At 46.6% G+C, this 22,522-nt stretch overlaps 2 protein-coding genes across 2 annotated transcripts; one reads left to right on the top strand and one right to left on the bottom strand.

Moving 5' to 3' along the window:
• Positions 1 to 344: 344 nt before the first annotated feature.
• LOC149280408 (E3 ubiquitin-protein ligase RNF5-like) lies at positions 345 to 3,489 on the bottom strand. The gene is made up of 6 exons (XM_089500698.1): positions 3,389 to 3,489; positions 2,196 to 2,214; positions 1,677 to 1,789; positions 1,321 to 1,381; positions 847 to 964; positions 345 to 439 (listed from the first exon to the last, which is right to left on the bottom strand). Exons 1-6 carry the CDS (start codon positions 3,487 to 3,489, stop codon positions 345 to 347), a joined length of 507 nt encoding a protein of 168 aa, XP_089356824.1.
• Positions 3,490 to 11,495: 8,006 nt separating this feature from the next.
• On the top strand, positions 11,496 to 14,702 carry LOC149280409 (1-acyl-sn-glycerol-3-phosphate acyltransferase alpha-like). The gene is made up of 6 exons (XM_089500686.1): positions 11,496 to 11,680; positions 11,969 to 12,102; positions 12,559 to 12,734; positions 13,043 to 13,138; positions 13,282 to 13,354; positions 14,545 to 14,702. The coding sequence occupies exons 1-6, from the start codon at positions 11,496 to 11,498 to the stop codon at positions 14,700 to 14,702; spliced, it is 822 nt and encodes a 273-aa protein (XP_089356812.1).
• Positions 14,703 to 22,522: the final 7,820 nt, after the last annotated feature.

The raw sequence follows: 22,522 nt of genomic DNA on the forward strand, positions 1-22,522 counted from the left end.
AAAAAGAGAAACCAGACAAAATTCTTCTGGATCAGACAGTACAGGAGAAAAAAATCCAATGCGGCAGAATTTAATAGTCCAATAATTCCATGATCTTCCCGGCAAAATTATTTAGGAGAAGTAAAAGGAGAGGGGTATGTAAGGGTTAAAAATATATCAGTTTCCATATACATTACGATATCCACGAAGCGGCCATATTTAAAGTGCACAGCAAAAAAAAAAAAAAGATTTTACGTGAAATACATATATTTGTTAGCGGTCCTCTACGGCCTGGAGTGTTACTAGCGACGGGTACTTGTCCATGGGGCCGGTGCGGGGAGCGATCCACGGGAGGCCAAGCGGCTTCACACGCTGATTAACCAGAGGAAGAAGAAGATGGCGATGATGAGGAAGAGGGAGTCGGGCAATCCAAAGAATCTGCCCTGGGGCTGCCCGGTTTCTGGGTAGAAATAAAAGCCGGTTCAAAGTCTCAGTTTTAACAATCGTCTATCACAGCGGCCAGAACTAGAAACGGATTTAGGTAACATATCCATGTGTAAATAGAAATAAATAAAACTATATATTAAATCTTTAATAAATCGGTTAATATGTTGGTTGAAATATATACGTAAATATGTTTTTTTGGTTACAAAGTATAGAATTACATTGACAATTTGGTTCAAAGTGTTAAAGGTTTTTTTTAGTAACCAGTAATTACTGCGGCCTACAGGGGCCATCATACATATAATCGAGGTTACTCACATGCATGTGATGGGCGGTAGTCATGTTACCTGAGTAGCCGTGTAAGCCACGGTGTGATCTGATCGAAGTGACGGGGGGGGGGGGTTATTGAAGTGGGTGGGTTACCTGCGCGGGGGGCTGTGTAAAAGTCATTAGTGTTGAAGACTGTGGTGAAAAAGCCAAACGGGAAAGCTCCGATGCCAAAAGACATGTGAAAGCCCGTGTCTGTGAATCCCGGGACCCCCTGAGACAAACGGGGGACAAAAAAATAGCGATCAGGCATGAAACTCGGTGGGGAAGAAGAGAGGAGAAGTAGGAGGGAAAGAAAGAAGATGCTTGGGGGCAGAATCGAGGGACGGAGAGCACACGCGGACACAACGGGGACAGATAAACGTTAATCATTCAGAACAACAAGCATTGAAATCACTATCAGATGTTAACTTGGTGTAATAACGGAGAAACATACGATAATAACAGAAAGCCTTTAACAAATAAAACAGCTCAAGCCTTTCAACACAAAACACATTATCCAGAGGTGAACAGAAAAAAAAAATAATATAAATATCACCAAATCACAGCCCCGGCGGACGGCGGACTTACCCCCGCTGCTCTGTTTTCCGGCTCCGGCCTCTGACCCTGAGGTCTGGGGGGAGTCTTCAACCTGGAGAGATTGGAAAATTGGATGATTTCATCCAGCAGTAATAAACATTTACAAATGATTGCCATGGAACTTGCACGCCAGACACGGTTAAACGGTAAAAGAGATGAAATGAAAAAGTCCAATAATTTTCCTCCTTCTTGATTAATAAAGCACATTATGACCCAAACTAAGGGCAATATGCAGAGTAAGAAAAAAAACTGCCCACTGCAGGGGGAAGCAGACACCGATTACACCCTGCCTCTCGGCACTGTACACAGAGACGGCATATGTCGGCGCCGCGCAGACGCTGCCGTACCTGGGGTCCTGCTGGTTGCCGTCCCCTCGGCCGTATATAGGGATAACATTCTCTCTGTTGATTCCGGCTTTACACACGGGGCATTCCTGGCGCTCGGGCCGCGTCTCCAGCCACTGAAAGAGAACACGGTGTCAGGTACCGGGGGGCCGAGATCCTGCATGGAGACTCCTTGGAAACCAGCCAAGCGCCTCTTCAGGAGACACGGAGGAGCAGCGAGTATATTTCATAAGCGGAAGGATTAATAAGAGGCATCTCGGGATTCCTCGGTACCCTTTGGCCAACAAACTCGTCTGAAGCAAGAGGACACGGTCCAATTAGCCAAATCAGAGTCCCTGAAATCACTTAAGGCGTTTTAATCGGTACGAAACGGGAACCACAAGGAAAAGGAGGGTCACTAAACGGTTAATAACTGACCCCTAAAATGCCAAATAAACATGGCAACCAAAGCTGAAAGAGTTCCGGTTCTAAAGAGAACCTCAATGCCCCGCGCAGGTTCAAGCTTTACGAACACCGACGTACCTGATGCAGACAAGGCCAGCTGGGGAGAAAAAAAAGTAGAAATAATCAGTTTGTACACAGGTATGGAGGAAAGTAAAAATATGGATATTTCAGATCAGCACAAAGTATTGAAAAATTAATTTTATATCCCCCTTTCTGGCGAGACCTTTAAATAATATTAATAGAGGTTTATTACACCGGCTTTTTATTAGATTTGGGTCTTATTATTATTGTTAGTCAGCCGGCTACAAATAGTTATGTCCTGTTTACCCATCGTACAGCACCGCAGAATATGATGGCGCCATTTCATTAAATGATAATAATAAATCTGTTTATCTGCAAACTATATTATGCGGTGAGAAATAAACCGCCAGTTATCTTCCTGCCTTCGCTGCTTCATAGAAACAGAATCCGCAGGCAGATCGGCCCCCGTCTGGCCCGTCCGGAAAAGACTCAAAATCAGCGGTTATTAAAGAATTATACATATTGCATTAAGGAACTTGTCTCAGTAATCTTACTTTAGCCTCCCGAGGTTTACATGAAACAAGACTTTGGAATCACGTTGCAGAACACGCTAAGCTGTACTGCGTGTGCAGCCACAAATCACACACACACACACATATATATATATACACACACATTCAAAACACACACACACACACCCCCCGAAGGCGTATTCAGGAAGTATACAGTGCACACACACACACATTCAGGAAGTATACAGTGTGCACACACACACACACACACACACACACACACACAGCGTATTCAGGAAGCATACAGTGCACACACCGAAGGCGTATTCAGGAAGTATACAGTGCGCGCACACACACACACACACACACACACACACACACACAGCGTATTCAGGAAGTATACAGTGCACACACACACAGAAGGTGTATTCAGTAAGTATACAGTGTGCGCACACACACACACACACCGAAGGCGTATTCAGGAAGTATACAGTGCACACACACACACACACACACACACACACACACACACACACACACACTGTATTCAGGAAGTATACAGTGTGCACCAATCTGATGCATAGTAAGGCGGACAGACCGCCATTATAATCCAGGCCCTGGTAGGCCTTGCCGGTGCAGGTCACACAGTGTCACGTCAGTCCCCTCAGATGCCCGGGGCTCCCGTAAACACAGCCGGATTCCGTACACTGGGAGCTCGGCCCCTCCCCTTACACCCACCAGTAAAGGTGACCACAGACACTGACCACCGGCTCCCGGGCCGTCTCCAGGCAGATATTACACTCATAGGCCGCACCGGGGCTGCCAGCAGCCGCCGCCATGGCAACCGTCAGATCGGACCCCAGCCGGGCAAAGGATGGGCTGTCACGAGAGAGGTCAAAAGCCTGATTCGATACAGCGACAGGCGGATCTGAAAATTGATTGGGCAGAATTCACTTTCGTCACACTATTTCCTGTTGATTGGCCGAACTCATCCAGCCCCCACGATGATTCATTAAAAAAAAAAAAGAGCCTTCGGGAGCGGTGATTGGCTATGTTGGAATATCTAGTGACTACGGCTGGCTAAACTCACTGCCATTCAAACATAGGAACCGCCCTTCATTCCTCAGTTACATAACATCGAGCTATTGGTGAAATAGCAAGCACCGCCCATTCAGCTACTTTTTCAAGCTTTATTTACTATTCGAAGGAAAGAACAATGAACACAGGTGATTTAAAGGGACAGAGCAGTGTGTCCAAAGAATGCATATTAATGCATTTTGTAAGAAGCTGCAGCTCCAGAGTGGGAGCAGAAAGCCTCCTCTATCGTCTGACATTTTGGGCCACTGAATATGGATATGTGGGATATGTGACCCTACCAGGGCAGTTGGCACCTATGCTTATTTTTCTTTTCTCTGGAGGGTGATAATAAAATACTGCTTGCCTGCACCAATCACTGGCCTGCGCAGGGGGGGGGTCTCTGGACATCTCACGGAATCCAGCATTAGAGGTGGGTGGGGGTGAGGGTCCGCGCATGCATTGGCCGAAGACATCTCCCGCAAGCCAAGGGGGTGGTGGCGTGGGGAATCAGTCCGAATGCAGCGTAGAAGCTGACATTCCGCTATCACGTGCGGAAGTGTGAAGTGTGTATGACGAAGTGTGTATGACGGGTGGTGATCCCTTTAAGAGAACTTTCTAATTATTTTAATATCCTTTCTTTAAAGTTGCAAAAAGAAAGAAAGAAAAAAAAAAACACCTTAGGGAGAAGCTGCAGCTCCAGAGCTTAAAGCAGCCAATCAAGTAACACCATACACTAACATACACACACTCTACCCCCATACACTGAGCATTCACTCTAAGACCATACACTCGCTCTCCTTCTCTCCCTCACAGTGCGGGGTCACATACCCTGTGTACAAAGTTGCTGACTGTCTTGATTTTGTTGGGGCAGTCCTAAGAGAAAAAGTCATACCTGCTTCTCAGCTCCCCTGACCCACAGACGCTGCAAATTTGTGGGTAGGACAGGAAGGAACATGGGCTGTACGTGATGTAACATGATGTCACAGCGCTGTTATTTGGGCAGTGTGTGATGTGACGTCATCCACTGATGACATCACATCGTCACCCAACCGCATAGCTGCATGTTGCACGTATAATTTTCACCTTTTCTCCATAATTATATAAAGTTTCCCTCTCTGTCCCCACTGCTCTACATTGTCGGATGGTTCTTGTCACCGATTAGCTGTTTGAAGCGACCAATCAGTGGCAGGAATGGGCTCCCAATGAAGTCAATGAATGCATTTTGTGTGCAGACCCCGGGCCGGCAGCCATCATTTATAATCGATCTACCTATCCTCTTCCTATCCATCTCTTATCTACCTACCAGTATATCCCTCTATAATCTATCCTGTATCTATCCATCTTTCCTCTATCTACCTACCAGTATATCCCTCTATAATCTATCCTGTATCTATCCATCTTTCCTCTATCTACCTACCAGTATATCCCTCTATAATCTATCCTGTATCTATCCATCTTTCCTCTATCTATCTATCCTCTATCTACCTACCAGTATATCCCTCTATGATTTATCCTGTATCTATCCATCTTTCCTCTATCTATCTATCCTCTACCTATTCATCTATCATCCGGCTACCTACCCATCTATCAATCACCATCTATATCTACCTAATATCCGTCCCTCTATCTATAACCTATCCTGTATCTATCATTCATCTATCTAACGAATACCTATCCATCTTTCCTCTATCTTTCATCTATCTACCTACCGTAATATCTATCCATCTTTCAATCTATGTGATTTATCGTCTCTCTCTTTGCACGGCTCATTTGAAACGCGTCTCGGTAATTACAGGTCACTCGTTCCGTGACATCCCCAGTGATTTCATAACGTGATTGGAGCCTCTCAGGAGCGGAGGTAAAGCTGTAAATATCTCCAAACCACACGCAGGACTCGCTGCGTGTTAAATACAAGCAGTCAGCGGCCTTTGAGTCGCATGTGAAGACGGAGAGCATTATTCACTAAACAGCGAGTGGTAACATCTCAAGCCGCCATCTTGCCACAAGTGGTATTTTGGGTGGCTTTCTCTGTTCAACCACCACACTGAGCTGATGCTTTATGGCAATGCTGATGAAGTCCGTTCCTCCATAGACTTTAATTAGTCAGAGTGTCCTACTGGGTCATTGAAACCGAGGCATTCTATTGTTTCCCACAGGCAGGGTTTTTTTTTAGTAGATTGGGGATCAGATAACAGAGCGGCTGAAAATCAGCTGCTTGAAAACATTATATTATGGGGCAAAAACTAGGAAACTGGTATTAAAAAAATGGTGAGAGTTCCCATTTAATCGCACGTTACGCTCTTGAGGATTAAATCTCACAGGGGTTGGCCTGTATTTAAAGTCTCACCCCAATTCACTGTTTAGTAAATAATCCCCTTATAGATAGATCAGGGGCCACAATTTACCCCTTAACCTCTATACAAAAACCCATCATGTATCCCAGATCGATGCGCTGTACGGGGACAGAGTCAGGGAAGGACACGGCTGTAACATCACAGACTGCAGCAGATGGACAAGATGAAAACTGGACCACAGTACCCAGCATGCACCGCCGCTGCTCGCACAGGACTACATTAACCACGGTGCTTTGCGCTAGCCCCGCCCCCGTGTCGCTGCCTCCTCATCTGCAGACTGAAGTGGGCATCTCGGGGCTTCCTCTCATTCCTGCCCCCCTCCCTCTGCCACACGGGGGTCTCCCCCTTTATTCCCTTTCCTGCACCCCCTTTTTGGCTGCTGCCCCTGTTCTAGCATTACCCCCCCCCCTGTATTGTTACCTGCCCCTCCTTCCTTTCTGGCCATCTTACCCCCCCATTCTGCCCCCCTTTACCCTCATTTTTTTCCCGCTCCCGGCTGCTCTTCTAATCGTTATTTATCGTCCCCCCCCCCCCCATCCTCCACTGTCCGATATCTCCATCATCCTCTCCTCTCTACATCTGCCCCCTCCTCGCTTTGCAGCCATCTCTACATCTGCCCCTCTTTGTTTTTCTCCCCATCATTAGGCCCCAGATCTACAGAAGCCATTTTGGACCCGGGATCCCCCCCTCCCCGCCCTAGGTTTGGGTCTTGGGGGGGTAACTGGCTGCTGTGACCCCCCTCTCTACCAGTTAGTACCGGGTTAATGATCGTTGTGTTACATCAGGGCTGGACCGTTACATCAGCATCACAGGGAGGGGTGTGAGAGAGGAGGAGGAGGAAAGAGAGGGTGGGGAGAGCGTCTGGGAGAGAGGTAAGGGGCATGGATGGGGCAAGAGAAAGCAACTGGTGGAGACAGGAAAGGTGGGGGGTAATTGCTGGGGATGGTTGGGGCAATGGGGTAAAATGGATTAGGAGAAGGAAGGGGCAGATAAGTAATTCCTGGGAGGCGGTAGAGAGGTAATGGGAAAGAGTCACTGAGGGAGAGGGGGCAGAGTAGTTGATGGAGTGGGGGTGTGGAGGGAAAAGTTACTTTCAAGGAAAAAAGGAGGGAGTGAGAAATATATATTTTTGTTGGGGGTGGGGCAGAGGTGCAGTCGGGGCAGTTACAATGTTGGGGATGAGGCGAGAATAGGGCTTTGGATCTGATTGACAGAGGAGGGTGACTGTGTGAGGCAGGGGGTTAATTGGTATGGAAGACCCCCCCCTCCCCGAGGGGTATTTGTAAAAGGAAAGAGGGGGTGTGTGTAGATCAGGGGGCAGGGGCAATACTGGGAAGGGGTATTTAATCTGTCGGGAGAAGATGTTTAAAGCCTGGAGGGGGTCAGAGGCACAAGTGATGGGACAGGCTGAAATTTAAAGGGACAGTAAAGTGGGAGGGGCTTGATTGGATTGGAGGGGGGGGGAGAGGAGGAAGTGGATGGCCATTCAGAGGAAGGGGAAGCCGGGAGCAGAGAAAGGACTGCTCCCCATACTGCCAGACACACATATACCCCTGAGAGGGGTCACACTCCCTCCTTTGAGGCGGGGTATATAGGGTACAATGTGTCACAATCTGCCCCCCTCCAATCATCTCTCTTCTTCCATCCCAGAATTTGCCGATACATAACAGGAAGGCAGGAGCTGGGACCCTCTGCACAGGTGAGTCTCTGACATGTATGTTCCACGCGATGCACGCCTGTCTCCGCTGTGATGGGGAATCTCATTGATTCACTAGTAACCCTTTCAATGACTGTGCAGAGCTTACTCACTGGCACCGAAGGGTTAAATGACCTATATTGTTTAAAGCAGTTCTAAGGCACTAAGAAAAATCAAAATGAATGGAATATTTAGATTTATATATATCTGTGTGTATGTATATATGTGTGTGTATATAGCTATATATATATATATATATATGTGTGACCGTGTGTCCGTGTTTGTCATGAAAGGGTTAATAGCGTATATGTATTCTGCCCTGCTCCTACACGTACACATGGAAAGCATGGAGATAGCGTGTGTTTATCGTCATAACTTCGGGCAATTTGTGTTTAATCTGTGCCAGTGGGGTGAGTGTCACTGGCACTGGGAGGGTTAAATCAAGTAAGAAATTATTGTGATAACGTGTTTCTTTAAGGCCTTTGGTCTCTGTTTTTATATATAATGTCATCTTATGGAAAGCACATTTTATTTTGTTATATGCACACAGGTATATTATATTTTATTTACATATATATTATATACACACATATATTATATATTACTATTATATACACACATATATTATATAATATACACACACATATATTATTATATACACACATGTATTATATTTTATTATATATATATATATATATATGTGTTATATACACACATATATTACTATTATATACACACATGTATTATATTTTATTATATACACGCACTCCTCTCAGCCTCGGAGTCGGTGAATCCAGTTATTTGTCTTAAGGCTATATATTTTTTACACACGTTGTCGAGACGTTGGTTTATAAAGTAAACAGGAAGCGGCTCTGGGGCCATCTGGCTCTTTTTTTTTCTGCCGTTTGGTTGAACTTGGTGATTTTGATGCGCATGTACAGTGTTTGTTGAAGCAGCTGTGCGGGGAGTGCTGGGATAACGACACGGAGGAGCAGCTTAGGGGCCGGGATGTTTGTCGGGGAGTAATGACACGCGGGAGTTGGAGGTGACGCAGGCTGGGGTGGCTTGGTGGGGGGGTTAGCGGATGAGGGTGATGGGATCCTGATTGTGTCAGGAGATGAGAAACGCAGAACCTGCCGGCAGATCGGCCCCATTCGGCCCCCCGTCTAGTCTCCTGTTTCTCCTGCTGTAAAGACTCAGGAGCCGTATGTCTATCCCATGCGTTTTTAATACCCTCACTGTATTACCCTCTACCACTTCTGCTGGGAGGCTGTGCCATGTAGCTACCACCCTCTAATAATGACAAATGAGGGGTTGTTATATGGATAGAGCTGTTGTATCTGATGACTCTGGGATGAGGGTTACGTTGGCTGTGCAATTATACAAGAATGTTACGATAAGATTACTTGTAGCAAAGGGGAGAACATCGATAAGTGGTCTTATCACCATGACAACTCATGGTCGTCGTATCAATAAGGCAGCCTTTTCAAACTCTGCACTAAATACAGCGTTCGGAGCATCGGTCCCAGCGAACGGCCGAGACTTTCCCGCGAATCATTCGTTAATCATGTAAACTTTTTTTCCCCGGGAACGCTTATCATGTTATGCAAACGCAGGCTCTGATAGGCTGTTGCCATAGAAACGGAAAAATAGCTGTGAGTATTTCTGTTTGACTTGTATAATTGAACCTTCAGAGGAAGGGTCACAGATCTGCTGCGTTGGATGTTTTGTGTAAGTGGGACGGCATCTTTAACTTCGTGCCGGCTTGGAGGAGAGGAAAGATCGAGAGAACGGGCAGGGGGAGAAAACGAGAGACAGGAATCTAACGCTAGAGGGTCCGAGGCTGAGATGAAAGGAAGTTTACTGAGAGGGTAGTAGATAAGTGGAACAGCCACCCAGTAGGGGGTGGCAAGATCTGGTTGAAGGTTGATATCCTGCCTGCTCTCAGCAAGACTTCTGTGGGGTCTTTTGAGACCCCTCCTGGGCACATGCACAGAAAGCTATCCCAAAGGGATCTCTTTCATGCCATTGGTCGGCTTCATCACGGAGCCAATCAGATGGCCGACAATGTGACCACGGAGGGGGCATTGCACTGCAGCCCTGGAGCTGCAGCTCCTCCTTAAGGTAAGTTATTTATTTACGTGACATACAAAGAGCTTTTACGCGCAGGCTTCGTTCGTGAGACTTATGTGACGCCGGGCTGTCTCTTTAACAGAGAGCGAGGAGCCGTTCCTCTGCTGCTTTCCACGGCACTCTGCGAGACGCTCTGCAGGCGGTAGACCCAACGCACTTATCTGAACTCTTCAGGCGTCCTGCTGAACTTGTGTGATGTCATCAAATGTCGTGAAAGCAACTTCTCCATTGGCCAGTGCTGTGACAGGTAAGCCAATAGCGGGTCACAGAGACCGCCCGTGGTCTCACCGTGTCTTATGGTGTCGGTGACTGCACGTGTTCTGCTGAACCCCACACATGCTAAGGGTTGCCCCGGTCCGTGGTAGAGCTCCGCAGAGGACAGGTGGGGTGAGGCGGTAGGGACGGTCACTGGAGGGGGCAAAGTGTGGGTTAGGGTTAGTGTGGGGGGCAGTGAATCATTGGTAGGGGGCTTTATTTGGAGGCGCACGTCCGGACGGTTGGGGGTGAGACTGTTTAAAGTAAATCACTTGAGGGGGTGCAGTAGAGGAAGTAGAGGCTGTGCAACCAATCAGAGGGAGCAGAGCAGGGGCAGAGGGGCAGAATGTGTAGACCCCCGCCCCCCCCCCCCGGTGTAGAGTACGGTGAGGTTACGTAGTCGGCGGCAGGACAAGGTGAGAACGTCATATAATCTCACGGGGAGGAGAGACCCGACCTGCCTGGAGCCCGAGCGAGATCACGAGATAACGGTGAGTTACTCACGGCTCCGATAACGGCTTTATCTGCGATCGCACCCCAGGTGGAGCGGCACACGGCAAACACCTCGACACCACAACCCCCGCGTGTGCGCGGCCGTCATACAACACGCTGCTTTATACGTGTAAATGATATACGAGCGCGCGCCAACACAGAAATGTACCCCGCTTCATCAAAAATCATACAAATATTAATGTTATTTATGAAGTATATTAATAATTTTATAACGCGAGTTTCTGGCCGAGGCGGCCATCGCTTTATTTCCACCCCATGGATCTTCTGGTTGGTTCTTCTCGGTGGGTTTTAGCCAATCGGAATTCAGCTTCGATTATAAAAGTCGGTTCTGCTTGTTTTGCTGGTTGGGTTCTTGGTAGTTTTCTGCCAATCAGAATTCAGCCTCGGTGTTTAACTGTCCCAGCGAGGGGGGCCTATAGGATGCCAAGGAGCGGGGCAGGGAGATCGTATGCAAACTAAAGCGGGGGGGGGGGAGTACAAAGGGCAGAAATAATTGGAATTTGTGCAATTTGAGATTCCGATGACCCTGAGACGTCTTGGTGAACTCTGCCCATCTACAGACTCTGTCCGCTGTCACAGGTAACCCCGGGTTATATAGGGGCTTTCTTGTATTCAGTCATGGATTCTATAGGGGCTTTATTGTATTCAGTCATGGATTATATAGGGGCTTTCTTGTATCCCGTTATGGATTCTATAGGTAGAACCATTTCTTAGGGGGTCCTTGCGTCTGCGACACTCCGTTCTATGCCCAGTAGGGTTCCTCGTCCAGGTTCTTCAGCCTCTCGTTCTCCCCTCTCTCTCTCTCTCTGTAGGTGCGATGGAGCTGTCTGTTGCTCAGTGGCTTTTTGTGGTCTGTCTCGTGGCTTTTCCCCTCCTATACGAATGGAGCGTGACCTTCAAGTACTTCTGCAAGATGGCGTTCTACAACGGCTGGATCCTCACTCTGGCCATCTTGGCCATCCCTATCTGCGCAGTGAGGGGACGGAACGTGGAGAACATGAAGTGAGTCGCCCCTCGCCGACCCGGTCTTTCCTAACCCCCGGGCTCGGCTCTCTTTTGGCCGCTGTGACCCCGCGGTCCCAACGCAGTGAAGTCTCCGGGCCCGGGGGGATATACGGAGCCTCAGCGTAGATACAACCTGGCCGGCAGGGACTAAAGATTAATGATTGGCCCGATACGCGCCTCTAGGATCCAACCTCACCAATGATTCATGTTTTGGGGGTAAATATATATATTTTTTTTTAAAAATGGGGATAAAAATGACAAATTTATGTTATTGCTCCTCTCCAGAGTTCTCCGATTTATGCTTCTGCACATCAAATATCTGTACGGGATCAAGATCGAAGTCCGAGGCTGGGAGAATTTCAACATTAAGGAGCCGTACGTCGTGGTGTCAAACCACCAAAGCTCGCTGGATCTGCTGGGTGAGAGGAAAGAACACAGGGGCGGTGCGGAGGGGCGATGGAATCGGAGGAGACGCATCGGGGGGGGAGGATTGGGGGCGAGAGAGACGGGGAGAGAAGCAGTGCGGGATCATGGGATCGGGTGAAGTCGGGATTTGGGTGGAGTTGGGCTGGAGTTGGGACCGGTTTGGGGTTGCTTAGAAATTGAAAGGAAGACGAACCAAGGAGAAGACTTTCGAGGCGATGAGATGATGAATAGTAAACGTTTTGGTAGGAAGGACCAATAATTGGGCGGCTGGACTGGGAAAAGGATATTAAGAGTTCGGGGGGGTGGATATGGTCTTTGTAAGAGAGATGGGGCAGTCTAGATGGGGGGGCAGTCTAGATGGGGCAAATGGTTCTTATCCGCTGTCACATTCTGTGTTCTGGAAAACGCAGAAAGAACTAACTCTGAATCCTCCTTCTGCTCTTCCCAAGGGATGATGGAGATCCTGCCGAGCCGCTGCGTGCCCATTGCCAAGCGGGAGCTGATGTACGCGGGCACGGCTGGCCTGGCGTGTTGGCTGGCGGGCGTCATTTTTATCAACCGGAAGAAGACGGACGACGCCATCAGCGTCATGACGGAGGCAGCCGAGACCATGCTAAAAGAGGACGTGAGAGACGGGGAGCTGGGACACTGGGAAGGTGGTACGGGGGGAGCTGGTTGGGGAGCTCATGATCCAGGCTGAGGTGGCTTAGACTTTAAAACAAGTTAGTAATAAACAACAGAATAAGAATAAGAATATTATTAACAGAAGGGGTGTCTGTCTTTTTGGGGATATGCGTGATATAAAAATTAAAATTGTTGAAGAGAGATGAGGAAGGAAGGGTCGGGCGAGTAAGTAGTTTGGATCGAGATTTGTGATGTCATCGAGTCTCGCGTTTTCCGCTAACACGTCCGTTTCTCTGCCCCGTGCCCCAGGTGCGAGTTTGGGTTTTCCCTGAAGGCACCCGGAATCACAGCGGGTCTCTGCTGCCGTTTAAGCGGGGAGCGTTCCACCTGGCGGTGCAGGCCCAGGTACGTGAATTAGCGCATACATTGTTCTTGGATTTGTATGGAAAGAACCGCTTGGTGTCAGTTCTTTGATATTCCGTCCGTTCTCCATCATTGTTCGTTTCTCGCGGTCCCTCACTGAATTCTCATTCTTCTCCTCGCCGCAGGTCCCCGTTATTCCGGTTGTCATGTCTTCCTATAAGGATTTCTACTGTAAGAAAGAGCGAAAGTTTACTACAGGTGAGGTTCTTTCCTCTGGGTTCTCGGGTGGTGGAGGGAGCGGCTGCTCTTTATATCTGGAGAGGATCTTCTCCTTTGGTACAAAGAAACAAAACACTTTAATAGAGCGCAATTACAACCTAACGACCGTCAGAAACACACATACTGTCTCATTGTGATGATTGGACTCCTCAACAGAATAACCCTGTTACATTTACTGAAATGGGAATCTATGAGAGGCTGCAAGTTCTTCTGTTCTTAGTTCTTGTACGTAACCCCCCCCAGTAATACCCCCTCAGTGCTGTATACAGTAATACCCCCCCACACCAGGGCTGTATACAGTAATACCCCCCCACACCAGCGCTGTATACAGTAATACCCCCCACACCAGGGCTGTATACAGTAATACCCCCCCACACCAGCGCTGTATACAGTAATACCCCCCCACACCAGGGCTGTATACAGTAATACCCCCCCACACCAGCGCTGTATACAGTAATACCCCCCCACACCAGCGCTGTATACAGTAATACCCCCCACACCAGGGCTGTATACAGTAATACCCCCCCACACCAACGCTGTATACAGTAATACCCCCCCACACCAGGGCTGTATACAGTAATACCCCCCCACACCAGCGCTGTATACAGTAATACCCCCCCACACCAGGGCTGTATACAGTAATACCCCCCCACACCAGCGCTGTATACAGTAATACCCCCCCACACCAGCGCTGTATACAGTAATACCCCCCACAGCAGGGCTGTATACAGTAATATAGGTTGTTGACAAAAACCTAGTTATATCTCATTTTGTTTTCAATAAACCCCCTTTATCTGCAGACCTGGAGCCGCCGTTGCCGTCAGTCATGTGATATTTTGGGGGACCGCACTGAGCCGATGCTTTATGGCGATGTCCATTTCTCTATAGAATTGGAAGTTTCACTTGAAGTGCAATAGATCCAAAATGTACCATTGCTGGGCACTTACATCTGAATTTTCTAACAATATTGAATTTCTGTTAATTTTCTTTTTATACATTCCATTTCAATCGCTTTTTAATCTTGGACCTTTTTAGAACCTACAGAAGTAATGTTGCCAATAGCACAGGTGGAGGTGTTCTGTTTCGGGGTATTTTTTGTGTCTTCCGGGTAGGACGGGTATGAAGGCTCTCTCTGTTCATCGGAGTCGCTTACACGTCTTTGCTTTCAGGGCAGTGCACGGTGCAGATCCTCCCAGGAGTTCCCACCCGTGGATTGTCTTCTGACGATGTCCCTGAACTTGCCGACGAAGTACGAGGCTTGATGCTCGATGCCTTCTCGCAATTTTCGACTGAGCGCCCGGGGAAGGAACCTGGAGGGGGGCATTGACCTTCCCCTTCCATCATTCTTTCCAACCACCCTGCGCAATGGTTCCCCCCCCCCCCCATGGAAGACATAGAGGAGCAGGGGGGAGCCTTGAAGCTAAACTGAGATTCATGGCCTTTGAAGAGAACTTACAAATGATCCCTGAGAAAAGAGGGGGAAAGCAAGACCTTTACCAGAGAAGAGTGAAAGAGAGAGAGCCTCGAGTCCTCCATGGAAAGAGAGATGACCCCCGCCCCCCATCCCTGCCCCTATAGAGGCCAAAATTAGAAATAAAATAACCCGGTTCAGACCGAGATGATTAGAGGCCAACCTAGAGAGATGGGAAAATAATTAAAACAACCGCAGTGTCTTGATCTGGATGGTTAAGGAGGATCGATAGCGGGAGGAGGAACGTGAAGGGGCGAGAGAACCTTCAGAATCCAAAGAGAGAATGTAATCAATAACGGGACGCAGAAGCGGAACTGGATCGAGAGGGGTAGATACAGGGTATGTAAGTGTAACGAGGGGCGTTAAGATTACTTATTTAATTACCCGTAGAAAAAATAATAATTTAGGGCAACCCTGGGGATCCAGTGGGGTAGATGACCCAATTCATAGCACTTATTAAAATGTAATCTAGATGATTGTAGAAGTTCAGGTCCCCGCTGAGGAGGAGGAAGCGGACCAAAGAGGGGACGTCCTTAAGCGTTAAAGCGCTCTCGATGGCGGAAAAGGAAATATTTATTAATTATATTGGAGGCTTTAATGCCATATTTAATTATTATAAACTTAGTTCGCGCTGCCCCCCCCCCCCCCGCCTCTTTGTTTCTGCCAATTTGTTCTCTCTTTTCCATGTCGTCTCTCTCTCTCTCGCTCTCTTTCGCTCGTAACAGAACCCTGGCCAACGAAGGAGGGGAGGGCAGACCTTTGGACTATAGTATAGTGATCGTCCGACGTAAATGCCTTCTTCACCCCTCCACCTCCATGAAGACGTAACGGCAAGGAGGTTCCGGACAAGAACCGTGGAGCTGCTCGGCCAAAACGTGGCCTCCTCTCCCGGACTCCGTGAAAGACGCCTTTCCGTTAACCACGTCCTCAAGCTCCATGCGCTTCACCACTGCTGACCCGCAAACTTGCCCCGTCTCCCCCCAGTCCTCGTCTCGTGGCCTGAAGAAATAGCCTTGTTTCGTTACGCTCCGCTCTTCGTAACCGGACTCCCCTCTCCCGCCCGCCTCGTTCAGCAGGGTGTGGAGCTGTAAATGTGCCAATGTATTTGTAGTTATCGATTGGGGGGGGGTGTTAAAGAAGGTGGTCTCGTGGGTATGACGTGGGATGGGGTGTCGCGTGGGCTGGAGGGGGCAAATAAATCTCCTGTCCTGTAAATGTGAAAATTAGCGTTGCACGCAGTTTTCCGGGTCAATTTATGTTGTCGGGTATCATTTTCGAACGCGTTTTGGATGGGTGTGTGAAGGTTGAGTGGCTTGAATGGCAGCTTGCGATGTCTGCGTACAGTTAAAGCGACCATTCATGCGTCATAAGCCTGTAGGAAAAACTGGGAAAATTCAAGAAAAAAACTAAAAAAAAGTCTGTATCGTGGTCGTTTTGCCTTTTATTTTTTTTATCATTTTTTTTCTTGATTTTTTTAAAATTTGTTTACCCCCTTTTTACGTGGGTCGGTTACTGCATGACTTTTTTTCACCCCCGCATCGAAGGTAGTTGCGTTGGGCGTTGAGGCCGGGGTAGAAAATGTTTTCTTTCATCTTAAATCAGTTCTGAACATGTTTCAAAGTTTTAAAAAGTAGCAAAATAAGCAGCCAATCAGCTGGAAGAGGCAGGGTGCATGCTGGGAAGGAGCTTCAGTAACCGGGCGTTATTCTGAAACGAGGGCGCCAGCCGCGGGTTTATTAAATAAATGATTACATCTCAGCTGTACCTGTAGGTCGTGATGTATTTAGCTGGGGGGCCGACCTATGGCAAACACCCCCAGCATAACAAGGCCGGTGGGGGAGATCAGAGAAAAACAGCGGGGCACGGGGGGTTAATGTTCATCGCCCTCCGGTGCTGTACCAAAGGGACTGCCTGAGGTCTTCCTGCTCAGACCTTAATCAGTCGTTGGTCTCGTCTTAGATTCAGGAGCCGTATGCCTGTCCCATGCGTGTTTAAATCCCCTTACTGTATTACCCTCTACCACTTCTGCTGGGAGGCTGTTCCACTCATCTATTACCCTCTCGGCAAAGTAAAAATATTTTGCGTTATGTTCCTTAGAATAAAGGGAGTAAAATCTCCGCATTTTACATCTGATCCTGGGGCGGGGATACGAAAAAGGAAAGCTCTAGTGCTGTAGGTCCTCGCCGGCCCCTGTGTGCCACTAACCCTGCCGTAACCAGATCCCCGTCGCTTTTACGGAGTAAACAAGATCCCGTCTAGACTGAATGTCCTCATACATCTTGTTTGTGTTAAAAGATCCGCACCCTGATTAGTCAGGACTATTTACCTTAACCTGGGCAGAATCGGGCCACAGAACAGTAGGGAAGCTGCAGCTTCTCCCCTAGTACCTTATTTTGTTTACTTTTTAAAGAATGCATATAAAAGTATCTTAATTCGTGATTTAAAGCATTTTAACTTGGCCTCATGGTGTAACTGGACCAGCCGGGGAGATCAGTGATCTCTCTAGGACACCAGGGGGCATGAGCTCCCAAGATGGCAATCTGCCCCCACCTCACCGACAGCTGCCGCCAGGACCTCAGGATCAACTGTGCATGCGCAGCACATTCTCACTTTCAATTGGAAACAGTTGGAAGCATGGTGGGCTTAGGAGAGCCTCGCCTGTGAGCTTACAATCTAAAGGAAAAATATGAGTAACAATTTCAGATTATAGGGTTAGTTTGTGTTATTAGTTTACAAATAATAGTAAATTAAAGAGCAAGCGCAGATTTAAAAAAAGACTTAAAGCGGCTGCCGGGGCGATAAACGTTTTCCGTTCGCTGTCCCTTTAAGGAATGCGTCTCAAATTTTTGAAAAACTTGGAAAAAAGTTAAATTTAAATCCCCCACCAGAGGGCGCTTTTCTCATCAAGAGCGGGTGAGCCGGTCCATTGAGTCCGCCCGCAGGAATGGCTACCGGCAGAGGAAATTATTATTAATTATTTTCATTCATTTATTCGAATAGCGCCATAATATTCTGTAGCGATGTACAATATCACCGTCTATAAAATATAAAGTGTGTAAAATTTTATCTGCCATCCTTTGTGCTAAGGAAGGGTTAATAATAAATATATGTTTATATTAATCGTAAATATATAAATATACATACTACAAAAGTTTGGGGTCACTGAGCTGTTTCCATGGAAAACAAGGAAATTTCTGTCTGTAACATAATTACAAAAGGGTTTCTAACGATCCATTAGCCTTTTAAACTTGGATGAGCGAACACAACGTGCCATTGGAACATGGGAGTGATAAAGGGCGGTTGGAACACAGGAGTGATGGGAGTGATAAAGGGCCATTGGAACACAGGAGTGATGGGAGTGATAAAGGGCCATTGGAACCCAGGAGTGATGGGAGTGATAAAGGGCCGTTGGGACACAGGAGTGATGGGAGTGATAAAGGGCCATTGGAACACAGGAGTGATGGGAGTGATAAAGGGCCGTTGGGACACAGGAGTGATGGGAGTGATAAAGGGCCATTGGAGCACAAGAGTGATGGGAGTGATAAAGGGCGGTTGGAACACAGTAGTGATGGGAGTGATAAAGGGCCATTGGGACACAGGAGTGATGGGAGTGATAAAGGGCCATTGGAACACATGAGTGATGGGAGTGATAAAGGGCCATTGGGACACAGGAGTGATGGGAGTGATAAAGGGCCATTGGAACACAGGAGTGATGGGAGTGATAAAGGGCCATTGGGACACAGGAGTGATGGGAGTGATAAAGGGCCATTGGAACACAGGAGTGATGGGAGTGATAAAGGGGCATTGGAACACAGGAGTGATGGGAGTGATAAAGGGCCATTGGGACACAGGAGTGATGGGAGTGATAAAGGGCCATTGGAACACAGGAGTGATGGGAGTGATAAAGGGCCATTGGGACACAGGAGTGATGGGAGTGATAAAGGGCCATTGGGACACAGGAGTGTTGGGAGTGATAAAAGGGCCATTGGGACACAGGAGTGATGGGAGTGATAAAGGGCCATTGGGACACAGGAGTGATGGGAGTGATAAAGGGCCTCTGTACACCTATGAAGAGATTCCATTAAAAGTTCATCAGCCGTTTCTAGCTACAATAGTCATTTACAGCATTAACCCCGTCTGTGCTGGATTTCTGATCCATTTCATGTTATTTTAATGGACAAAATTAGCTTTTCTTTCAAAAAACAAGGAAAGTGACCCCAAACTTTCAGACGGTAGTGTATATATGTATGTGTGTGGATATATTATTTATTATTATTATTATTATTATATATTTCTATGCATCTGCATAGTTTTAACAAAACAAACGCAAACCAGGGTATTCCCAGAAATATCTAAATAAGGATACTCTGTGGTTTGTGGGTTTCCCGGCCATAAGGTAATTACCATTTTCTTTACGTCGGTCTGTCCCTTTAAGGATAGGTGCGCTCATAGGGTTTAGAAACATAGAAGAAACATAGAATAGGCCCGTTCGGCCCCCGTCTAGTCGCCCATTTCTCCTGCTTAATCAGTCGTTGGTCTTGTCTTAGATTCAGGAGCCGTATGTCTACCCCATGCATGTTTAATACCCTCACTGTATTACCCTCTACCACTTCTGCTGGGAGGCTGTTCCACTTATCTACCACCTTTAATATGGTAGTAATATGGAAGGTTTATGTAACTTTATGCAATGAGTTGGATTTTTGTTTAATTGTTGCTTTTTTTTTATCCTTTGGGGTTTACCGATGAAATCATAGTGCAGCTGGCCAGCTTCCTTTTGGTGTTTTCTCAAGATTATTCTAAGGAAGGTGGAGTCGGAGGAAACTCGCCAATGTATTGTGACGTCACGTAAACCACGGAAAATTTGCCACCGTGCATTCTTGCTTGGGGTGTCCATATATGCCAGGACTGACCCCCGCCAATACCAAAATTCCAGGAGATTATAATAAATTTATAATAATATAATAAACTTAGAATAAACACGGAAGGGTCACCCCCATCACCCAGGGTCTAAAGATCTCAAATCACCCGGAAATGAATAAAACGAGGCAGCGGGGGGGTGTATTTGGGGCGAGATCCTGGCACGGCCTCTTAAAGGAAGGGAGGAGAAACTCGGACCGAATCGAGAGTTTCTTCTTATCTGTAATTAGCAGATGGATGCAGAATAAAGGAAAAGAGGGCGGAAAAAGTAAATACGCCGGACGGAATACAATTATTACGCCGGAGAGAATAAAATATATAATAATTATAATAAATAGACGGCGGGAGGTAGAATGGAACCGAAAAAATAATCTTATAAAAAATCTACAAAACGTAGACAAGAAAAAGAATCTTGATGCAGAAAAAGGAGGCAACAATTTATTCAGATTAATTAAATTTAATTAATTATATATGTAGAAAAATATTTAAAAAATATATAGTAATTTAAAATGTCATATTATATTTGTTGTATATTATATCATATTATATATTAGCTATTTATATAGATATTAGTTAAAAGGAGCATAAATATTTAAAGCGTAGATGGAGCCGGGGGAAAATAATCATTATGAAACATATTTCCGAAAGCAATGGGGAGAAAGAATACGTGAAAAGTGATATAATACGCAGGTTCAGGGTGAAAAAAGGAAGTGCTTTGGGAATATCGGAAGCTGCGCATGCACAGGAAGTGTACTGAAGTATGCTTCCTGCTTTCAGGAGATACAGAGGAATTCATTCACCAATCTACATGCAGTGAAAGGGGTCCGAGCTAAACAAACAGCGATATTCATTAAAACACGGGGACTCGAGCAGGCGTTAAACACACGGAACACAGCGCAGAGGGGATCAGGGCCTGTAACTAATAAGGAGCATAGGCAGCCGTCTGGCGCACGGAGCTGGGGCCGGGGGCCACCGCCAGATCATTGTCTGGAGAGCAAGAAATCCCAGGGCCGGCTCTGGGGGGGGGGGGATATATCATCTGGGTCAACTGCTTTTTAAATGTATTTATTGAGTTAGAATCCTGAATAACTGAATATTAAATCACATTCTACTCGGAGCCCTGGGGGTTAATTCACTAAAATAGGAGTTTGCATGGATGTGACGTGGCGGGCCGGGCTAGTCGTATAGTTACGTCGGTGGGGTTTTTAGACCAAACTCTGCGTTATTCTGGACTCGCTCAGCTCTTTTGCAGGAGAAACTCACCAGGGCTGTCACTCCGTAACGCGGAGAGAGGTTCTGAGTTACGACGTCTCATTTCCCGTTCGACACCGACAATTAACAGACTCGATAAAACCGTCGGCCTCTTTCATGCTTATCTCCAGGACGCCGGCTCTAAATCCCAAATCACCGCAGATTATTATCAGGATTATCACTGCAGATTATTATCAGGATTATTACCGCAGATTATTATCAGGATTATTACTGCAGATTATTATCAGGATTATTACCGCAGACTATTATCAGGATTATTACAGAGGATTATTATCAGGATTATCACCGCAGACTATTATTAGGATTATTACCGCAGACTATTATCAGGATTATCACCGCAGACTATTATCAGGATTATCACCGCAGACTATTATCAGGATTATTACTGCAGATTATTATCAGGATTATTACCGCAGACTATTATCAGGATTATCACCGCAGACTATTATCAGGATTATTACCGCAGATTATTATCAGGATTATTACCGCAGACTATTATCATGATTATTACCCCAGATTATTATCAGGATTATCTGAAATTGTTTTTTTATATCCTTTATATCGTTTTATTGACTGATATCTGACGGACGAACGAATGGATTTGACACGCGAGGTAATACGATGCAGGAAAACCGAGAACTTGGAGATCCCAAAGGTTTTCCGACTACTTTCTTAACTCCAACTCGCTGGGGGGGGTCGTATAATTCAGTGCCCCCAATCATCGGTTCCATCGAAACGACTTCCCTTGTTTTTATATCTCTTACTTTGTTTCGTTTTTATGCATGGTCAGCGGTTTGATCCTCGAAAGCCCGTAGTAGATGAAGGCTGTGTCTTTCTGGGAAGTGCAATGGGCTGTCGGCCAAAAACCCCGGCAAACGAGTTATTTAATGTTCGACTGCGGTGACCGACATACCCTTCACACCGCGTTCAGCTGTAATGCTTCATGAAGATATCAATGGGTTGGCTTTGCTGGGTCACCTCGCATGTAAGTTTTGAACAATGAGAAACATAGAATCTGCCGGCAGACCGGCCCCATTCGGCCCACCTAGTCTGCCCATTTCTCCTGCTGTAAAGACTCAGACCTTAATCAGTCGTTGGTCTTGTCTTAGATTCAGGAGCCGTATGTCTATCCCATGCATGTTTAATACCCTCACTGTACTACCCTCTACCACTTCTGCTGGGAGGCTGTTCCACTTATCTACCACCCTTGCAGTAGCGAAAAAACTTCTTGACAATACATCAAAGCTTCCGACCCTCTAGTTTTAGATTATGACTTCTTGTTCTAACAAGTATTTTCTTTTAAAATAAATGTTCCTCCTGTACCTACCAGATAACAATAAATCATTATAGAAAGGGAAATTTAGGGAAAAACGGGAATTTAGGAAAATAATATAAAAAAAAAGAATGAACGAGTAATCAGTCAGTGAACAGAGAGAAAGCGTGAAAGAAAGATGACGGATGGAATGTCAACACTCAATGTGGAGGAA

This window comes from Sceloporus occidentalis, unplaced genomic scaffold (assembly GCF_023333645.1).
Source record: "Sceloporus occidentalis isolate IW3139 unplaced genomic scaffold, rSceOcc1.0.p SCAF_157, whole genome shotgun sequence".
NCBI classification, from domain to species: Eukaryota; Metazoa; Chordata; class Lepidosauria; order Squamata; family Phrynosomatidae; genus Sceloporus; species Sceloporus occidentalis.

Excerpts from the sequence above, each read along its gene's own strand:
- LOC149280408 (XM_089500698.1), bottom strand. The coding sequence starts at position 3,489 with ATGGCGGCGGCTGCTGGCAGCCCCGGTGCGGCCTATGAGTGTAATATC. Across the intron at positions 1,382-1,676 it reads GGCAACCAGCAGGACCCCAG|GTTGAAGACTCCCCCCAGAC; the intron begins GTACGGCAGCGT and ends CAATCTCTCCAG. Across the intron at positions 965-1,320 it reads CGGAAAACAGAGCAGCGGGG|GGGGTCCCGGGATTCACAGA; the intron begins GTAAGTCCGCCG and ends CGTTTGTCTCAG.
- LOC149280409 (XM_089500686.1), top strand. The coding sequence starts at position 11,496 with ATGGAGCTGTCTGTTGCTCAGTGGCTTTTTGTGGTCTGTCTCGTGGCT. Across the intron at positions 11,681-11,968 it reads CGGAACGTGGAGAACATGAA|AGTTCTCCGATTTATGCTTC; the intron begins GTGAGTCGCCCC and ends GCTCCTCTCCAG. Across the intron at positions 13,355-14,544 it reads AGAGCGAAAGTTTACTACAG|GGCAGTGCACGGTGCAGATC; the intron begins GTGAGGTTCTTT and ends CTTTGCTTTCAG.